General features: G+C 31.8%; 2 protein-coding genes across 4 annotated transcripts; both read left to right on the forward strand.

Moving 5' to 3' along the window:
- Nucleotides 1-1,530: 1,530 nt before the first annotated feature.
- LOC123210791 (telomerase reverse transcriptase-like) lies at nucleotides 1,531-9,326 on the forward strand. Its single transcript, XM_044629271.1, has 12 exons — nucleotides 1,531-1,830; nucleotides 1,913-1,984; nucleotides 2,755-2,820; nucleotides 2,903-3,038; nucleotides 3,133-3,530; nucleotides 3,667-3,793; nucleotides 4,059-4,203; nucleotides 4,653-4,758; nucleotides 5,188-6,408; nucleotides 6,988-7,580; nucleotides 8,291-8,563; nucleotides 8,788-9,326. The coding sequence occupies exons 1-12, from the start codon at nucleotides 1,582-1,584 to the stop codon at nucleotides 9,059-9,061; spliced, it is 3,660 nt and encodes a 1,219-aa protein (XP_044485206.1). The 5' UTR covers nucleotides 1,531-1,581; the 3' UTR covers nucleotides 9,062-9,326.
- A 1,247-nt stretch (nucleotides 9,327-10,573) lies between these two features.
- LOC123212602 (UV radiation resistance-associated gene protein-like) lies at nucleotides 10,574-16,794 on the forward strand. 3 transcript variants are annotated; one of them, XM_044631782.1, is made up of 6 exons: nucleotides 10,574-10,952; nucleotides 12,956-13,184; nucleotides 13,874-14,054; nucleotides 14,649-14,797; nucleotides 15,074-15,298; nucleotides 16,411-16,794. In XM_044631782.1, the coding sequence occupies exons 2-6, from the start codon at nucleotides 13,020-13,022 to the stop codon at nucleotides 16,525-16,527; spliced, it is 837 nt and encodes a 278-aa protein (XP_044487717.1). In that variant the 5' UTR covers nucleotides 10,574-10,952; nucleotides 12,956-13,019; the 3' UTR covers nucleotides 16,528-16,794. The 3 variants fall into 3 exon arrangements, with proteins under 3 accessions (XP_044487717.1, XP_044487716.1, XP_044487718.1); XM_044631781.1 differs by having other exon boundaries at nucleotides 12,978-13,184; XM_044631783.1 differs by having other exon boundaries at nucleotides 10,816-10,952; nucleotides 12,944-13,184.
- The last annotated feature ends 315 nt before the right edge of the window (nucleotides 16,795-17,109 follow it).

Consider the following 17,109-nt stretch of genomic DNA (forward strand, 5'->3'; position numbering starts at 1 on the left):
TTTGTAAAAAAATAGTTATAAAATTCGGATACAAGAAAAATATGAAACTTGTATAAACGGGTCAATACAACACATCATCAATAATATAAATATAAAAATACAACAGTATTAATTATAATTTTAGCACTTTTTCATGGATCTCTTAGTTAAATCAATATGACAATTCATATATAAAATATTTAATGGACTATTAAAACTAATATAACATAATACATCATATTCAGTTATAGTACCATCAGATGAATATATAACAAGATTAACTGAAGATTAGTGTCTCAAATCAGTTCATATATCAAATATTAAAAGAATTATAAGCATGATGAAGATATAAACATGTGAATGAAAAGACAATGAAAGTTTACATTTCTATAGAACAACGAAGATGAAGAGTTGAGCTTGATAGAAAGAAAAACATTGATTTAGTGTAAAAAATCTTGTGAAAAAAATGTGTTGTTGTTATGAATATGATCTTGATGCTATGAATGGAGAGGTTAGAGATTTGAAAAAAAATGAGTTTTTTTTGGTGACATTATTGTAATTAATTAAAAATTAAAAAGACTCTTTCATACTTTAAATTTGGGTATCAAAACAACGTTATTTTAGATATTTAAAAATTCAAAAAAAAAAGAAAATAAATAAAATGGTCATTTGATAAGGAAAATGTGTAAAATACACATTTAATACGTTATTAAAATTTGAAATATGGTGTTTAATACATGGATTAAACGGAAATACAAATTATTTATATTTTTATTAACTAGACTATTATTATCTTACATTAAGGGGGTGTTTGGTTGGAAATAAATAAACATTATTTTGATAATCTATTTTTTATTACTTATATTACTTTGTTTGGTTTATAAATAATAAAAGATTTCGATAATTTCTATTACAATGGTAATATGATAGCTAATATAAGATATAATCTTATTATCACATTCACCTTAAGTATTAAAAAATTATCAATATAATTTTGATTTTATTATAATTATGTTTTCATTTATTAATTTTTTAGGACAAAAATAATCATATTTTAAATTAATATAACTATTAACATAAAAAAATATTTTAAAATAATTATATTTTAAAAATATTTAAGTAAAATTATATATTAGTATTTTTTTATTATATTTTAACAAAATATAATAATAGTGTATATTTATTAAATTTTATCAAAAATAATAATTATTTATATATAATAATTTAAAAAAAATATTTTAAAATAATATTCAATATTAAATACACCCGAAAGCTCAATAAAATTCTCTATAATTAAAATATACTTTTATAAAAAATAAGTTTTCATCATGGAGGGAAAACTTTTCTTTTTTTAATTTAATGATACTTCAAATTCTTAGATTTCGGAGCAAAACGACAAAATTTCAACAGTATTATATTTTGAAAAATGAGCTTAAAATTAAAAATAATATTATATATATATATATAAAATATATTATTATATAATTAAATAATTTAAAAATATATACCATATATGAATACATATAATTTCATTGAAAAATTAAAGCCTAGTGAGGCGGTAACCGCTCCACTGCTCTTCACTTCAACTTCTACCTGCCAAGGATGGCAAAGAAACGGAGAGTTCCAGAGATTCTGTGGAAACTCTTCCGTGAAAGAGCTCGAACTCTTGCTGACACAATCAAGTCTATGGTCTCACAATCAAGCGGTGAAGCGACAAATGCGTTTTTTCTCATTAAACGTGGCGATCCTACCGGTTACCGCAAGCTCCTCCATCAATGCTTCGTTGTTGTCAACGAGGAAGCGCCGCATTATTCTGGTTTCTCTCCGATCAAGCACTGGTCACAACACGAGGTTCAGTTTTGGTCATTTGTGTTTGTATATGTTGAATGTAATTGGATTGATTTTAGATTTGGAATGTGTTTGGTTTGCTCAGATTGTTGAAAGGATTATGGAGATGAGTCAGATACTGGAAACGCCTAATGTCATATATGGTGGTTTTGACAAGGCAAGTTTCTTTTATTAGTTACGGTGAAGTTCATGCTTTTGTTGATGCTTTATTTTTTCAACATATACATTTTGAAAATGCGCACATTCTTAAAATTTTAGAAATGATTCATATTTATGAGTTTTCAACAAAATATTTGGTTTTCATGGTCATTACCGAAGCAGTCGAAGGCTTCAATGATTTTCAGAGGAAAGAAGAAGATGAGACTGTTTGGTTGAAGACAAGATGAGAGAAAAGTCTGAGAAAGTTAATGATAAAAAGTCAACTTAATATTGTTAATTAGTTAAGATTTTTCTTTTTCAATTGCACAATGTTTGCTCAGGCAGACTTTTGGAGGGAAAAAGTTTCTCACTCCCTCCTTTTTTACATATCACTCGTCCTATCACTTTTTCCTGATGCTCCAGCTATCTGCCACGTCACTTCTCTTCTAGTGACGGCGTCTGCATCCTTTTAGGATTTTTTTATTTAGAAATCTGTTTATCCTCTGCGAGTTTATCATATGATTCTACCATTTTTTGGGCTTTTCCTTCAATTTAAACAATAATTCAATTATTTTATGTTGTTATTATGAAAATATCCAAAGAAAAAAATCTAACTTGTAAAAATTTTATAGTGGATGTGCTTACAAAATAGGTGTGAGAACTCTTTGCATGGCAGTTCCATACATGTTTTCGATGTCAGAGTGTTCACTTATATTTAAGCTAATTCGTAGAGAAGCTTAATGAATTTGCCTTATGTTATATTAAAATATTTTTGTGTTCATGTAACAGTATCATTGTTCGAGCCCCATTTTAGAGCTTCTAAGTTGTTCATCATGGTCACTTCTTTTAGAAAGGGTATGCCATCTTACATATTTCAACTACGAAACTATAAGCATGCTTTTGGTATAGTCATTTCACATATATGAATTGGATGCAGGTTGGGGAAAATGTCATGTGTTATCTCCTACAGCATACATCTATATTTTTGCCCCTCCCTCCTAAGAGACACCATCAAGTAACGGGCCCTCCTATCAGTAGCCATGAATTTTTCAAGTCTAAGGCAGACTTTCAAGGTTGACATCCTTCATTTATCCAATCTGTAAATTAATTGTTAAATAGTAATGACTCGTAGTTTACATCATAAGATTTTATTTATCTTTTACCTAGGTTACCAAAAGAAGAGGAAAATTGTTGATATTGCTTGTTCAGTGTCAGAGACACAGCAAGAATATTCTGTTGGCTGTGTTGGTTGTAATGAAAAAAGATGTGTATGGCAATTCAGGAGGCATCCTGATTACAAAAATGGTCAGATGAATGTCTTTGGAGTAGATACTGCAACAAGTTGCGCTGTTGTTGCTAAAATTAAGGGAAATACAGGGGAACCTCAAACAAGCTGTGATCAGGTTACTGCTAAACCAAGAAAGCGTTCACGGCCTTTTAGGTGGCAGCGCCACAGAAAATGTAGGCATATAGAATTACAAGAATTTAGTGATAAGAAAGCTTGCAAAATTCCTTGTGATGATAAAAACAGCTCATGTGGTAAGCATCTATATGACAACAACAGGGTAAGCCATTTCCATAACAAGATGATTTCCTTAGAAGACCTGAGAAACAACTTGATTTTGGTTTATCAATACTTGTTTCATAATTTTTCGTGTTGCATGGTCTACAAACTTTTTTGTAATTATGATTTTTCTGCAGATGCAAGAAAAATGCTCTTGTTGTTTGATGTTACAAGCTCATCAGTTTGTCACTGATAGGGATCATATTAATAGACGGTTCATGTTCTACAGTTTAGAATACTCTTCAACGGTTCTTCCTCACAGGCGTATCCTTTGAAGGATCTTAAAATGTGCACATGGCTTATGATTTCTTTGGCTTCTTGAATTTTGATTGGCTATCAGTGACAATGTCATCACCTAACCTATATAGATTCTTTATCCATCATCATCAGTATAAGTTATTCAATAGTTTTGATCCCCCCACATTATTATGATATAGTGCTTTATTTCTCAGTTTTTCATTCTTTGATACATCAAACAAAACTTTAACTCCAAAACTTTCTTAAAATGTGTAAACCTTAATATGTTCAGATATATTGAATTCCTTAAAGCCCAATATTTCTGATTCAAAGATTCTTATCAAGAGAATTTTTGGCTTATCTGATGTAAACAAGAGTGCTCAGTCAATGGCATGCTCCCACAGCGGTGACTTTTGTCTCATGGGATCTGCATGCCTGTAAGTTGAACATCATTACATTCATTCTATTTTATTTAACAGTGTATTCTTAAATCTTAGGACCTTTTTTAAGGGTTTTGCAGTGTTATATGTGATTGTTTCCATTGGTATGAGGCAAGGGAGAGTCATAGTTCTGATATTTTCAGTTAAGTACAGACGATGAAGGCTTTAAGTGAAAAGAAACAGTAGTTGAGGTTGTGAGAGAAGATTCAAAACTTTTTAACATAGAATCTCTGTGTCCAGTCAGCTTGCTTGGAAAAGATGAGGTTACCAAGATAATGCCATGGAGATTCTTAAAAGGAAGCTATTTTCTTAATCTTTTGGGCAACATGCAAAAAATAAATGTTGAACTGTAAACATGAGGGGAAATAGATGCTACATTGATATTAGGAGTTATAACATCTCAATTAAGTAAATTTAACAATTTCCTGTTGCTTTTGTTTCCACAGGTATCACAAACTAGTTAGATTACTTAAGGTACTCTTGCGCAGATTTCAAACTTGCCAGCATTTAAGGTTGTTGGAGAAGCACTGTGTTCCATCATCGGATCAAAAGGTTAGGGAAATTCAAGCTCATTGTTTGAGATTAGTAATCCTTGTGGCATTTGAAGCTCAACTTTTTCAGGTCTATGAATTGGAAAGAAAGTTAATTATCACATGCTCTGGTGAAGCCCTTGCCAGTATCCGATTTCAGCTTCTATGTGTTTTTTTTTTTTTTTTTTTGACCTTTTCTTCTGTAGTGAATCATAAATATCAAGAATCTAATCTTGCAGTCTTCACAGTCTTTTCTTTATTTGTTTTTAACTTTTGTATTTTCCTTAGCTAAGTAATGGAACTTTATCTATGATCCATACACTGGCATATGATTCATTGACACAAATATTAAAATCAACTTTACCTAATGCTTTCTTTCAGCTCTGTATTCCTAAATTCATGATATTTGCTTGTAAATAAAGTGTTACTTATTTTAGATTTTCTATTTCAGGGGAATGAATTGGGGAAAAAGGTATGTGGGAAATCTAATGTTTCCTGTATTAAAGATTTCAAGAAAAGTCTGGAAGCTGGTGATTCTCATTTTGAGGCACTCAAACCGTATTGCTTGAAAAGCCAGGTTGAGTCATTTATATGGGCAGTTTGTAGGAGTATAATTCCTGCGGATTTGTTAGGAACTCCTTCAAACTGGAGAGTTCTAAGGAGAAATATTTCCAAGTTTATACAGCTGAGAAGATTTGAGAAATTCTCTATTAAACAATGTATGCATAAATTGAAAATTTCAAAGTTCCCATTCTTATCAGATAAACACTCTTCATGCTACCTGAAAGCCCAGGTGCCAAAGGATAGGATGGAGGAGAATGCCAGATTGTGTGAAGAATTCAGCAAACTGAATAATACCATGCTCAAAATGAAACATAAACTTTTAGCAAACTGGATATTTTGGTTCTTTTCACATCTAGTGCTGCCATTAGTGCAAGCCAACTTCTATGTCACCGAAACCGAGCATGGGAAACAAGATATATATTATTATCGGAAGTCAGTTTGGGAAAATTTGATGAACAAAGCTATCACTAGCTTGAAAGATAAGAGCTATTGTCAGTTAGATGATGCAACTCTTAGAAGTGTTATAAGCAAGAGATCATTTGGTTTCTCGAAGCTCAGACTTCTTCCAAAAGAAAATGGAGTAAGGATGCTGGCAAATCTTAAAGCACCGTCAAAGCTAGTGAAAAAGGAATTCAAAGATAGTTGCTCGCAAATGCTGAAGGATGCTCAAATGTATCATAAAACAGTGAAATTCGACTATTTTAAATCCATCAATGGTGTTCTTCGTGATATGCATGCTGTTCTAAAGGGTTTAGTAGTGAAAGAACCAGATAAGTTAGGATCATCAGTGTTTGATTACAATGATGTCTATAGAAAGTTATGCCCTTTTCTAATTGGTCTGAGGAATGCATCAACAATATTTCCAGGCATTTTTGTTGTCGTTTCTGATGTATCAAAAGCATTTGATTCTATTGATCAAGATAGGCTTCTTAGTGTAATGAATGATGTCATACTGGAGGATAAATTTCTTCTTGAACATCCCTATCAAGTAGTATGTACAAAGAAATCAATGAAGATACATGATAATCCTGTATTGATTGATCATAATATCAGCACTGGTACAAGATTTACATCTTCTCTTTCAGTGCATAGTATTCTTGTTAATCAGGTATTTATCTCTTAACTTTTCAACGGAAGAAAGAAATAATATTTATCTTTTTGGATCTTCTATTTTTTATTTAAGAAGGTAGGTTACAGCTTCAATTCTACAACAACTTGATTATTACTATCACTTATATTATTTTAAAAAAAAAAACCTGTTCAAACAAAATAATAAATACCATCTGCATCACGCACTTAAAGATTGTATTTTTAATATTTGATGCTGTTTGCAATATTTACATGGTCTGTTTCATTTTGGTGTGTGCCTCTACATTTTTAGTTGGAGTTCCATCCTACTAAATACATAATTTTTTTTCTCAAAGGAAAATACTTTTTGTATTTTTTATTTCCTATATTAATTTGCTATTGAGAGGGAAACTGTGACAAATTTTGTTTTATAAAATTATCTGCCTGCCTTTCTTGATTATAGGTCATATCCTTATGTTCCAATCATGGATTATTGTATTGGTTACTGATGTCTTGTAAAAATTTGTGGTTGACCTATGCTGAATGTATAAATATCTCTGGTTTAAGCAAAGTTTTCTTCTGTCTGTTTTTCCCTCTTTCTCTGGGAATAACGTTTCAGGGTAGGAGACAATATGTGAAGAAAAGCGAACTGGAATATATTCTAAATCAGCATGTTAAGCGCAATGTGTTGCAGCTAGATAAAAAATTTTACCTACAAGGCATAGGTATAGCTCAAGGAAGTGTTATATCTTCTCTACTTTGCTCATTATACTATGGAGATATGGAAAGGAACGTGATCTATCCCTTTATTGAGAAAACTCAAGAATCTGATTTTCAAGTTCTATCTGAGAGTCATCAGCATGGGGAGAATAGTCAGAGTGAAACAATTATCTCATCACCAAGTTATATCATTGATTTAGAAAAGCCTCTGGGAAAATCTCAATCAATTCTCCTTAGATTTATTGACGATATACTTTTCATATCAACCTCGAAGAAACAGGCAACTAAATTTTTCCACAGACTGTGGAGGGGATTTCCAAATTACAACTGCTACATGAATGAGGAAAAATTCTGTGTGAATTTTGATGTTGGACATACTTCAGGGCTGTCCTCAAATAGAATTTATGTAGGTGCAGATGGTGTTTCATTTCTTCGTTGGAGTGGTTTGCTCATCAACTGTAGCACTGCAGAGGTTCAGGGAGACTATACAAGGTCTGTTTCTGCTTTATAGTTTGTAGTGAGACATGCATCCTTTATAGCTTTTATTTGGCTTGTGGTGATGTTTGAGGCACCTCAAATCAACATCTCTGTTATTTAAATATTCATAGCTCTTGATGCTAGGGAAAATGACTTGCTTATTGTGACTTTATCTAAACTATTCCCATTCTTCAGATATTTCAATACTTCAACATTTATTCTTGAAAATTTCATAATTTTGTCTTATGATTTTATATATTTTGTTCAATAGTTTAACTCAGCATCGTAAGTTGGCTTGATAATTTACAGTAGTTCATAGATGAAACTAATGCAAAAGTAATTAGTTGTGGGTGTGCATGCCTCTGTACATTTATGGCATGATCAGTCTTAAGCTGTATTTTATTTTGAATTGCCAAATTGACATGTCTGGATGGGTTATGACACTAATGCTTGATCCAAATTTGGCTTGTTTTTGCAGCGAAATATATGTGATGGGATCTAGCTAACTTGATTTAAGATGATGAATATTCTGGTTAATTGTTGTTCCAGTTTCTGAAAGATATCGAATTCTCTCTTAGATGCTATTCAGTGTGATCCGAAATCTGTAGCTGTAATATTGCATTACTTGTATGTTGGTTGGAAGTTAAAATTTTGAGACTATGTATTGTGATTAATTTGCATCCAATAGTTTCTTCTCACGGTAACTTGTGTAATGTATAAAACAGGTATTGGAAGAATCATTTGAGCTCCACACTTACTGTCTGCTGGCAAGGCAAACCAGGTCATCATTTAAAGTCAAGGTTATGTGCCTTCATGAGACCAAAATGCCATCCTATGTTCTTTGATTCAAATATAAACTCAGCTGCTGTTGTCAGATTGAATATCTACCAAGCCTTTCTATTGTGTGCCATGAAGTTTCATTGTTATGTATCCAACTTATCGTACATTTGCAAACTAAGATCAAGCTTCTATCTGAAAATCATTGAAAGATCCTTGAGGTAAGCCAATTTTTTATAGCTGTTTCCTTGCGAAAAGTGGTCTTATCAAACTCACTTAAGTTGTTAGCACAACTTAGCCCAAAGTTTGCAATCAGTGTAAAGCAGGAAACAAATGGTCTTCTTGCATAGAATATTCTATGTAAATTACCATTGTTCTGTTAGCCGTAAACTGTTATTAAATTTCCTACTCAACATACATCCTTGCTTTCTCTTTTAATTGGTAGGTATATGCATATGCTGATTAAGAGACGGATGCAATCTGTGAATGTTGGTTTAAAATTCCAGCCAGTTCTTCGATTGGAAGATGGGGAAGTTGAATGGCTGGGATTAAATGCCTATGTTAAAATATTAAAGAGAAAACAATCACGGCATAAAGAGTTGCTGTCAATGTTGAGGTCGAAGTTACTGGTGCACAGAATCACAGGCAGTCCTTCAGATGAATTGAAGTATGCCATTGATGGGTTACATTCCTCTTTGTTCTGGAAAATCAAGTACTAGAAGATCCTTAGAATTGAGGGACAAGCAATTCTGAAAATTTGGGGTTGAAACTGCGTTTGTGTTGGATATTTATTTTATATCTAGTATTACATGTTCATTATTCTACTTTGAAAGTTATTTGTTAAATCTGTGATATGAACAAATAATATAAATACTTTTGAAAACTGTTATTTAGGATCAGAGCTAATTGACATTATGTTTCAAACACGCATGTAGTTGGTGGTCTTTGCACTTTTGTCTTTTTATGAGAGTTGGAATTAAATTATTCCATATATAAATTTTAAAAATTGAGATGATTTATTTTTCATTTGTAGTTGTTGCCGCTTGCTATTTATTTATTTAATAAATGACACTTTTATCCTTATACATAAAACCATTAACAAAGTTATATTTTAAATTTACTATTAGGATAGTAATTTTATTGTCTTGTCAGAAGAAATATGCCATACTTCACTGTCTGAAGAGTGTGTGATATGACTGACTGCCCCTATATTTAGAACTTTTAATCGTCCTGGTAAACTTTTTTACACACACTCACAGTATAATATAGTCATGATACAACAGTTTACTAGTGTGTTCAATGGGTAGAGACTACGTAGTATGCAATTCAACCTTACTTTTGCATGCTGAAAGTTATTATATTATAGGATCTCAAGTGTATTCTTGTTGACCATAATAAAGTCATCGTAGTTATAAGTTTAAAAGTGTTTCTTGAGATAACAAAATGAAACTGAAGGTGTTTTCAAAACAAATCAGATAAGTTAAATAAGTTTTATATTATTAAAGTTTAGAGTACAAATATATACCCTCGACCACAAAGTTAAAATTTAAAGTTTTTTAACTTTGAAAAGTTACGATTTACCTCTCAAATTTAAGGTTTTTTCCTTTATCCCTCTGGCTACCATCTCTTGTGTCGACTTTCTCTCTTTTTCACCTTAAAACATTGACTGGCATACGATGGGGCACAATAATTTCCCCTCTCTAGATCTCTTTGTTGAGATGAAGAGATTTAGAGAGGAGAGGCGTCGGCTAGTGTTTTAGGGTGAAGAGGGGAAATCGTTGGCTTCAGAGACGGTGGCTGTACGGAAGAAAAAAAAACCCTAAGTTTAGGGGATAAATGTATAACTTTTTAAAGTTAAAAAACTTTAAGTATGAGTAAATTTGTTAGTTTTTAAAATTTAATGAGAAAATATAATAAATTTTATATTTTTTTAATATTATTAATAAAATAACAATTTTATTTTTTTCTTTAATAAAAAATCTTAACTCCAATTGATTTATTAGTAAGGCTTTGAATTTTTTAAACCTTATAGGTATAATTTTGGGGATATATCAAAACTTGAGAGGGATGTAGTCCTTTGGCCTTATTTTATGCAATCATGTTGGTGGCTAATATACTAGTTTACCTAAGCTGAGAAGCAATCTCCCGTTATAACGACGTTAGATCAACAAACTTTCCACATCCCACCCGTTTCCGTTATATATTGAAACTTGTAAGCAGCAACTATGACGCCCAAATTTTCAATTGTCTTTCTTTGCAAAATCCATTTTCCCGAGAAAAATCATTTTAAACCAAACAGAAAAGAAAACGAGAAGAATTCCATGAACGAAAGCTCAAGTCGGCGTTGATTTAGGACGATGAGGTGGGCCCATGATCCGCTCTTGAACTCGCGCTCTTCGATTGTTCATGGATCAACAACAGCCGCCTACTCTCTCTTCTTCTTCTTCTTCTTCTTCAGCAGCCAAATTAGTCGATCCAGAAAAAGTCAAAGTCATCGGATGGGAAGATTTTGAGCAAGAACTTGCCCGATTGATGAGTCTCTCCTCGGCTCTTCAACAAGCTAAGGACAAAAGTCATTCTTTTCAAGACAAGCTCAACTCTCTTATTCAGGTATTTTTTTTTAAATTTTAATCATTTTGATTTAATTCGTCAGTCATTTCTTTTTCGTTGGTAAAATTGTTTTGGGCTCTGTTTTACGTGTCCTGATATCGTAGCATTCCTAATAGTAATTTCGCTTGAGATAAGGATTCAGTTCATCGGTAGGAGCTTTATGTTTCTGAGAGGCTACACGCTGGGAACATAGTGACATTCGCCCATGTTTTTTAAGTTGTTTAGATTTTGATTCATGTCTCCTCTAATTTTATTTTTGATAATGCAATTATGATGTTACTTTACTGGTTCTGTTGAAGGTGAAAATCCTGTTTCCATGGCATCCCAATATCAGGTTCAGTTGAGATGGGTTTTGTGAACTAATCGACTGGTGAAACTGTGTAATTTTTTGGGGGATGAAGTTTTAGGCTCTGTCTGGTTGCTTAAATAATGGAGGAAAAGCATTTTGTATTGCTTTTTATGAGATTTAATTTATATGAACAAACATAATCATTCAATCCTAACCCGCAAAATCTATACTTAAAGTATAAAATATGAATACAAATTAGGCATATAGGAATATCTGATACGCAATACAATTTGAATCTATAATATTGCCAAAATTACTTGCATTACGGTGACTAATCTTCCTTCACTAAAACCTCTTTTAATGACAACTTTCAATGGTAAAGTTGTACTATTATAGTTTTTGAGAGGAGACTTCTTCATTATATAGAATGTTATTGGAACTGCTCAAAGGACCAATAAACTTTAACGCCTACATTAATGTTGTCTACTCAAATCAAAACCTTTTAAGGTGCCGTTTGGTTATGGTTTTTAAAGATTATCTTGTTAATCTATCTTTTATTTCCTTGTTTGGTTTGTCAGTAATAAAATATTACAGTAATCTTCTATTACCAATGCTGACGTGATAGGTAATATAGGTGGTAATCTGATTACCACCTTCACCTTAGGTATTTAAAGATTACTAAGTTAATCTTGATTTTATTATAATTATATTAGTATTTATTAATTTTTTGATTGGTTTGTCAGTAATAAAATATTACAGTAATCTTCTATTACCAATGCTGACGTGATAGGTAATATAGGTGGTAATCTGATTACCACCTTCACCTTAGGTATTTAAAGATTACTAAGTTAATCTTGATTTTATTATAATTATATTAGTATTTATTAATTTTTTGAGATAAAAATAAATTTATTTTTAATTAATATGACAAATAATATAAAAAATATTTAAAAATAATTATATTCAAGGACATTTAAGTAAAATAATTTACTAGTAATCTTTTATTACCTTTAACCAAACACAATAATTATTTATACCTACCAAATTTTATCAAATATGGTAATAATTTATATTTAGTAATTTTTTAAGTAATCTAGCTTTAAGGTAATCTTTCTATTTTGATAATAAAATATTACCCAAACCAAACGCCCCTTAAGTGTAATGAAGTTATCTTTATTATTCACTTGAACCCTTATGCAAACTATTATTGGACTATTCAATTACCCTATTTTATTAAATCAAAATTATAATTAATGTTAGCTCTCATTAGGAAAATTTCTAATGCTTTTTCCTTTTTCTATCTTTGGCTTCTAATACTAACGAGTTTGTTAGAGTTAGTGCGTTAAGGTTATTGCATCCTTTTGGTTTCCATAGGTTGAATTACTTAGAATATCATTGATTACATATGCTTTTGTGTCACCTGCGGTTTAACGTATAAGGTCAATTTGGTGTTATTACCCATTGTGTTTATTAGAGGAATTTAATTTATAAGTGTTTTGGCTGCGTCTATTGGCCAAATGAAAAATTATTACTTGTCTGTCTAGTAAATTCTCATTTGCATTCATACAAAATGGAGTGGATATAATTGTGAGGGTTTCTTTTAAATTGGTAACAATAAGTACTGGCGTACTGCTTAGTTTCACATTTTGTGCCTATTGTGTTATTTCTTATTTGTTAGATTTCTTGACCCTCAATTGATTAGCCCGCGGATTAGCGGGCGGCAATGTGCTGGGCAGATTAAGGCTGAGTCATTGAACCGAGCAAATGAGCTTGAGCAGATGAAGGAGAAACTGGAGGCTAGAAGAGTCGTTATGGAAACAATGTCAATGCTTTCTAAAGTTGCTGAGGAGAATGCTAAAAAACAGGAGGAAAGACTTAGTATGGAAGTTAGGTCTCTATTAGTGTCTGGGACAGCTCTTTCTGTCGCTAGGAGGCGATTGCAGGTAATCTTAATTGATAATTTTCTTAGATACCAAATTAATACAGGAATCTCATAATATTGTGTGAAATTTCCTATGCACTTATAGTCAGAAAAAGTATTAAGAACATTATATTGATTCTATTGATTTAAAAAAAATGTGAATCCAACGCTTACTGTGATTCTCTGTGGCAAGTTATGTCAATCAAAGGTTAATAAATTGTTAACTTGTGGAACTTTTATGTGAAAACTTTCCCTTGGTTTGGTAAGTTTGTTAACTGAAAAGCAAAGATGAAATCATTGTATTTGTAAGTTTCCTCCTGTAAGGCAGCCATTACAGCTCTGATTATTATTTGAAAAACATGCTGATGCTAGCACTTAAATCATCAGAGATTCTTCTGGGAACAATGGAGATGAGATATGTGTAGATTTTCTGATAAATGAAGTATTAAGTGCCAACTCATATTTTACAATCATGAATTGGACACTGATATATTTGCATGTGCAAAAAAAATTATACTTTGGTTGTCACTTTGTTAGTATAGTGACATGTTTTCCATTTATTTTCTATTTTCTTTATCATGTCTAGGCTACAACATGTTATGTTCATATGAGTATGATAAACTCTATGGAAGTCTTAATGTTCCAGTTTGAAGATAGTGTAACCAGACAGATATGTCTGGAATTGAAGGTTTGGCCTTGCTTTTATTGCAGGAATCAAATAAGTTACTTTCTGGAGAAAAGGGTTATGGTCATCTTGAAAATTTGAATAAGATGTTACGATTGAGACAGCAATTTATGATTCAACAAGTGTCTTTGCTCTATCCTGTAAAGATCTTGGTTGGACCAAAACAAGAGCAAGAACTTGAATCATTTCCAAGCAGTAGTAAATCAGGTGATTTGACTGTGGATATGATTAAATTGATGCCTTAATTGTGGGCTTTCTTCGATTTATAGGCTTGATGCCTGAAATTATAAAAGCAAGAAAACCAATAACTGAGCTGTTACTGCACATTTATTTTTTCTATTTTTGATAAACCTGTTGTGTTTGCATGGCATGTAAATTATCAATTTTTATGACATTTGCTACCCAGTTCAAGATTGATATTTCTTTACATAATTAAGATTTCTCCTAATTTTCTAAACACTTTAGAACTTATTTTAAGATTCTAATTACATGTTTTTATAAATATATTTGTGATTTATATTTCATTCTTTTTAGATTCTATCTTTCTTTCTCTAATACATACATATATATATATATGTATGTATGTATGTGTGTATGTATGTGTGTATGTGTGTATGTGTGTATGTATGTGTATGTCTCATGTTGTGTCATATCTAGACCTCTCAAAATACTTTAATCTAGGCATGCGTTTTGCTACTGCTAAATAGTTTTTCATTGTCTCTGCTGCCTCACCATTTTAAATTGGGAATAAGAGTTAGTGCTTTGTTACTTTTTTTTATATATATATTTTGGTTTTATCAGGGAGTGCTGCTGGATCTAAACCTATTAATCCAGGATCCCTAACAATCTTAGGCCTGCATTTGACCATGCTTCCTTTTACAAAGATAAGTCTTTTTACTGATAAGAAAGACGTTCAGAGGTCCGCAACTGCCTTGGGGTATATCGCACATGTCTGTTCTTTCTCTTTGCTTCACAGAAAGTTATTGTCTGGCATTTTGTTTTCTTTAGTGGTTCTACTCCTAACTGTTTTAACAGTGATGTATATCTGGATACGTTCTTTGAATTATTTTAAGCCCAGATTATATTAAAAGCTTTATCATTTTATGCTAAATTATGTCTTTTTTGCTCTATGTTGTTGAGAGTGAGTCCGGTCAGCTCTTTCTATTGCCTGTAATGCTGGCTGTTGAGCGAGTTGCTTAAAATCAACTTTTTCGGTTTTCTTTCAGGCGGTTTCACTTATAGCTCATTATTTACAAGTTCCACTGCGTTATCCTTTGCACTTGGGTGGTTCCCACTCATATATAAATGATTATGCACCTTCAATAGAGCCTTCATCATCTGATTTGTTATTGAGCACACTGTCCTCGAATACAAAGCCTGTAGAATTTCCTCTCTTTTTAGATGGCCAAGACACTACAAGAGCAGCTTATGCTGTATTCTTGTTAAATAAGGTAATTATTTTCTTTGTCTATTATCTTTGATTCAATTTTTGCACTTGAACTTGTACTTGAAAATTTATTGTTTTCTGTGCTTGGTTAGTGCTTTCAAGACAGCTATACTAAACCTTTCGGGTTTCCCAAAAACAAAAAAGGAAAATTAGGAAAAACAGTGAAAAAATCTGCAGAAACATTTTTGAAACGGAAAATGAAATATATATAGTTACAAAACTATTGCATTGTGTGTATATGTTCATTTTTGGTCTTCCAGTTTCCAAGATATGGGCTGTTATATATCTGAGAACAACTAAATGCTTTTGGATTTGAATTTCGGTAATTTTTTAGTGCTGTCATCAGACCCGTACCTCTTTCAGCAGTGATTTAAAGTTGAATTTTGATAGTGACTTGATGATGTACTTGTTTGCAACTTGGTTATGTGACGAATTTTTTCAGTTAAGAAATTTCTAGTAAGTGTAGAAAGTTCGTGGTAATCTGGGTAAAATTGGCATAAATCTATGTTGTATTTGAGCTCCTTTTGCGATTCTTATGATGTTGCTTTGCTGGGCCTTGTGGAGCTGGATGACTATTTTAAAGAGTTTATTGAGGAAGAAGCAGCAGTTTACCTAAAAGAAATTCTTTTCATGGAATTTTCTATTGCCCATGTTGACTTTACAATTTTCCTAGTGAGAACAGACAAAGGGTTACAAAATGGTAACCTAACTTCTTGATAGGCTAGGGGTATTGAGAATTTCTATCATTTTGCTGTTTTTCCTTCTTAGTCACGATTTTTAACTTACAAAGCTAGATAACTTAGCAGAATAATAAGTTCTTTACCAATTAGTTGTTCATCAGCAAATACACATGTCTCTGTTACATATATTGTGAAAAGAGAAATATTTCCATCCCCCTAAGATTTGGGGCTGTAAGAAGCATATGCTAGCACATCATATTCATATAATTTGAATTTTTTTTAGAAAAGTTTTCATAGAATTATTAATCATTTGCTTTGGTTAATATTTAGGTTGGTATTGGCAGTGTATCCCTCCGTTTAAATGTATCTTTGAATAAGTGGAATATTAAGATGTATCCGCTTCTTATTATGACCTTTCGATATCTTATGATTCCAGGATGTAGAGCAGCTATTGAATTTCATTGGTGTAAAGAGTTTAGGACCACGCCACGTTCTGGCTAATTTAAAGGAGCTGTTAAGGACCATACAGTCTGCAGAATATATAGATACATGATACAATCAACTGGTATTGACTATTAAGTTAGCAATCTCTCTGTAAATGTTGTACTCTAACATAGGTGCAAATTTTTTCATGAGCACCTCCAATACAGCAAAATTTTCCATCCATCAAGGTCTGAGTTTAGCAAATCTTTGTCATTAGCAATTCTTTCCTTAAATTATGTAGTTTGATTTACTACCTAATTTTAGTGTTGTTCTTGTGAATCGCATGTTTGAAAATTTGCACTAAAATTATAATTCAGGACAGGCAGATTGTGGTGTACACGTATGTACTGTGTGCAATTTTTATTTATTTATTATCTCATTTCATGAACACAGAAATTCTCAAACTCTGTTGAATTCACACTGAATTCAAAACTAGTGCTAGATCTGATAACTCTGGTAGGCAAGATCATGGTGTTTAGGTGTATCGCCTAAATGTGCATGATAAACTGTGATTCATCATGAGTATATTGATTATATAGAGAATAAATTTTGCAGACTCAAGGGGTCTCAGGTTTTCGAACTTCATTGTCGCCTATATGTAAATGTGACATTGATATCTCATTATTTTAGGGACTGAGGCCATTTTTGCTTT

Source organism: Mangifera indica, chromosome 3, assembly GCF_011075055.1.
Source record: "Mangifera indica cultivar Alphonso chromosome 3, CATAS_Mindica_2.1, whole genome shotgun sequence".
Lineage (NCBI taxonomy): Eukaryota > Viridiplantae > Streptophyta > Magnoliopsida > Sapindales > Anacardiaceae > Mangifera > Mangifera indica.

Excerpts from the sequence above, each read along its gene's own strand:
- LOC123210791 (XM_044629271.1), top strand. The coding sequence starts at position 1,582 with ATGGCAAAGAAACGGAGAGTTCCAGAGATTCTGTGGAAACTCTTCCGT. Across the intron at positions 4,759-5,187 it reads TTCCATCATCGGATCAAAAG|GGGAATGAATTGGGGAAAAA; the intron begins GTTAGGGAAATT and ends TTTCTATTTCAG. Across the intron at positions 8,564-8,787 it reads ATCATTGAAAGATCCTTGAG|GTATATGCATATGCTGATTA; the intron begins GTAAGCCAATTT and ends TTTAATTGGTAG.
- LOC123212602 (XM_044631781.1), top strand. The coding sequence starts at position 10,749 with ATGGATCAACAACAGCCGCCTACTCTCTCTTCTTCTTCTTCTTCTTCT. Across the intron at positions 13,185-13,873 it reads TCGCTAGGAGGCGATTGCAG|GAATCAAATAAGTTACTTTC; the intron begins GTAATCTTAATT and ends CTTTTATTGCAG. Across the intron at positions 14,798-15,073 it reads CCTTGGGGTATATCGCACAT|GCGGTTTCACTTATAGCTCA; the intron begins GTCTGTTCTTTC and ends GTTTTCTTTCAG.